Below are 2,367 nucleotides of genomic sequence, written 5' to 3' on the forward strand. Positions count from 1 at the left end.
GGCCGCCCCCGACTTCCCCGTCCGCCTGTACACCTATGCTGATGCAGACAGTGACTTTGAGCTGAAGCACTTCAACCTGACAGAGGAGGACACGCGGATGAAGGTGAGTCCTGCAAGGTGAGCCCAGGGAGTTGGGGCTGCAGCCTGGGTGGGACAGGATAGAACAGGATGGGATGGGGCGGGATGAAATGTGATGGGGAAGGGGGGCATCTTCCCACTGACATGGAAAGAGAAGACTTTTCCTCCTGCCTGTGATGCTGCCACTGGGACAGAGCCGGAGAGCTCACTGCCCTCCCTGTTTTCCTCAGATCCCCATCCTCCAGGCAGCCCAGGCGGTGGCCAAGCGGCCACTGTCGCTGTATGCCAGCCCCTGGACCTCTCCGGTCTGGATGAAGACCAACGGTGCGATGACGGGAAGGGGGACACTGAAGGGCAGCCCCGGGGACAAGTACCACCAGGCCTGGGCCAAGTACTTCATCCGGTGAGGGCCCACGGGAGCATAGTGGGTGCCAGGGTGACCATGCCTGGGGCTGGCACTGCCATGGCAGGGCTATTCCCCATATGCCCCCCGCCAGGTTCCTGGATGAATACGCCAAGCACAACCTGACCTTCTGGGCAGTGACGGCGGGGAACGAGCCCACAGCCGGAGAGATTGTCTTCTACCCCTTCCAGTGCCTGGGCTTTTCCCCCGAACACCAACGGGACTTCATTGCCCAGGACCTGGGCCCCGCGCTGGCCAACAGCTCCCACCGCCACGTCCAGCTCATCATCCTGGATGACCAGAGGGTGATGCTGCCCTACTGGGCTCAGGTGGTGAGTCCTCAGGATGGTTCTCCTGCTCCCACAGTGGCTCTTCCAGCCCTGGACACTGGTGACACTTTTCTCCTGCCAGGTTCTCAAGGACCCTGTGGCCGCCAGCTATATCAGTGGCATCGGCATCCACTGGTACCTGGACTTCCTTGCGCCTATTGACCTCACACTCTCCATCACCCACCACCTCTTCCCAGACTACTTCCTTCTCTCCACGGAGGCCTCCACTGGCTCCTACTTCTGGGAGCCCAGGGTGGTGCTGGGTGGCTGGGACCGTGGGAGCAAGTACAGCCACAGCATCCTGACGGTAGGGCTCAGCAGGGGCTGCTGACATGCTGACCAGCCCCTGTGCCCACCCGTGGCTCAGCACCATCACCTGCTCTGCAGAACCTCAACAACTATGTGACGGGCTGGACTGACTGGAACCTGGCTCTGGACCTGGAGGGGGGCCCCAACTGGAGCAAGAACTACGTGGACAGCCCTGTCATCGTGGACAGCAGCAAGGACATCTTCTACAAGCAGCCCATGTTCTACCACCTGGGGCACTTCAGGTGGGTTAGGGCTGGGGTGGCTGGCAAGGGGCTGCTGACTCCTGCTGGCTCCAGCCACTGTGCCAGGCACCATCCTCAGTCCCTGCTTGTCCCTGCAGCAAGTTCATCCCCGAGGGCTCGCAGCGCGTGGGGCTGGCTGTCTCCAAGAAGTGCCGTCGGTGTGACCTAGAGCACTCTGCTTTCCTGCGCCCCGATGGTGCTGTTGTCCTGGTGGTCCTAAACCGGTGAGTGGCTCAGCCCTGGGCTCCCGCTCAAAGCCCGGCTGCCCCCTCTGACCTCTTACATCCCCACAGCTCCCCCATGGACGTGTCCTTTGGGATCTCTGACCCACGAGTTGGCTTCATTGAGGCCATAGCTCCCAGTGACTCCATCCAGACGTTCCTGTGGAAGCAGCCAGCCTAGTGGCGCCACCGGAAAAAAAAGTGGAGGAGGGAGGTGCCGGCACTGGGAGCAGGGTACTGGTGGAGGGCTTGGGGACACGCCCCTGGCTGGGGCTGGGGCACAGCCCCATGATGCCCCAGGGGACCTGTTGGATCCGAGGGCTGCAACGCCTGCTCTTTTCTAGATGTTTTCTTAAAATAAACAGGTTTTCTACAACCTGTGCCCCCTCTGTCTTCTCCTGCTGCCTGCTCTGTGGGCAGGACCATGCTAGCAGCAGAGAAGGGGACAGGTTTGAGGTTGGTAGTACCTGCTGAGCCCCATGGGATCCCATCCTACCTCTGCCCAGCTTCCTAGGGGCACCCTACTAGGGACCAAGTTCCTGTTGCAAGGACCAGGGAGGCAGGGGTCTGTCACCAACATCCCCCAGACAGGTGGTAGCCAGGACCCACAGCTGGGATTTAGTACAAGACCCTGATGTCAGCAGCCCCGGTTCTCCTCCCAGCCCGAGCAGGCAGCCGCGTGCTGTGGTTTCTCCTGCTGGAGCAGCCATCGGCCCCCCCATCTAATAGGAACCGCGAGTGTCAGGCACATATTTCCCGAGTGACGTTATGGGGGAGCAGGCGCG

The 2,367-nt window shown here is 61.3% G+C and overlaps 1 protein-coding gene across 1 annotated transcript in view; it reads left to right on the forward strand.

The window, feature by feature from the left end:
• Window positions 1–1,763, forward strand: part of LOC103778672 (glucosylceramidase-like) — a gene marked incomplete at its 5' end in the record, with an annotated part of 2,131 nt that extends 368 nt beyond the window's left edge. Inside the window, 7 exons of the mRNA XM_008946270.1 lie at window positions 1–103; window positions 309–481; window positions 576–813; window positions 893–1,117; window positions 1,198–1,361; window positions 1,460–1,585; window positions 1,655–1,763. The exon at window positions 1–103 is cut by the window's left edge and continues 30 nt beyond it. Coding sequence (XP_008944518.1) covers window positions 1–103; window positions 309–481; window positions 576–813; window positions 893–1,117; window positions 1,198–1,361; window positions 1,460–1,585; window positions 1,655–1,763 — 1,138 coding nt within the window. The remainder of the gene's footprint in view (window positions 104–308; window positions 482–575; window positions 814–892; window positions 1,118–1,197; window positions 1,362–1,459; window positions 1,586–1,654) is intronic.
• Window positions 1,764–2,367: the final 604 nt, after the last annotated feature.

Source organism: Merops nubicus, unplaced genomic scaffold (genome assembly GCF_000691845.1).
Source record: "Merops nubicus isolate BGI_N331 unplaced genomic scaffold, ASM69184v1 scaffold50428, whole genome shotgun sequence".
In the NCBI taxonomy this organism is placed as follows: Eukaryota; Metazoa; Chordata; class Aves; order Coraciiformes; family Meropidae; genus Merops; species Merops nubicus.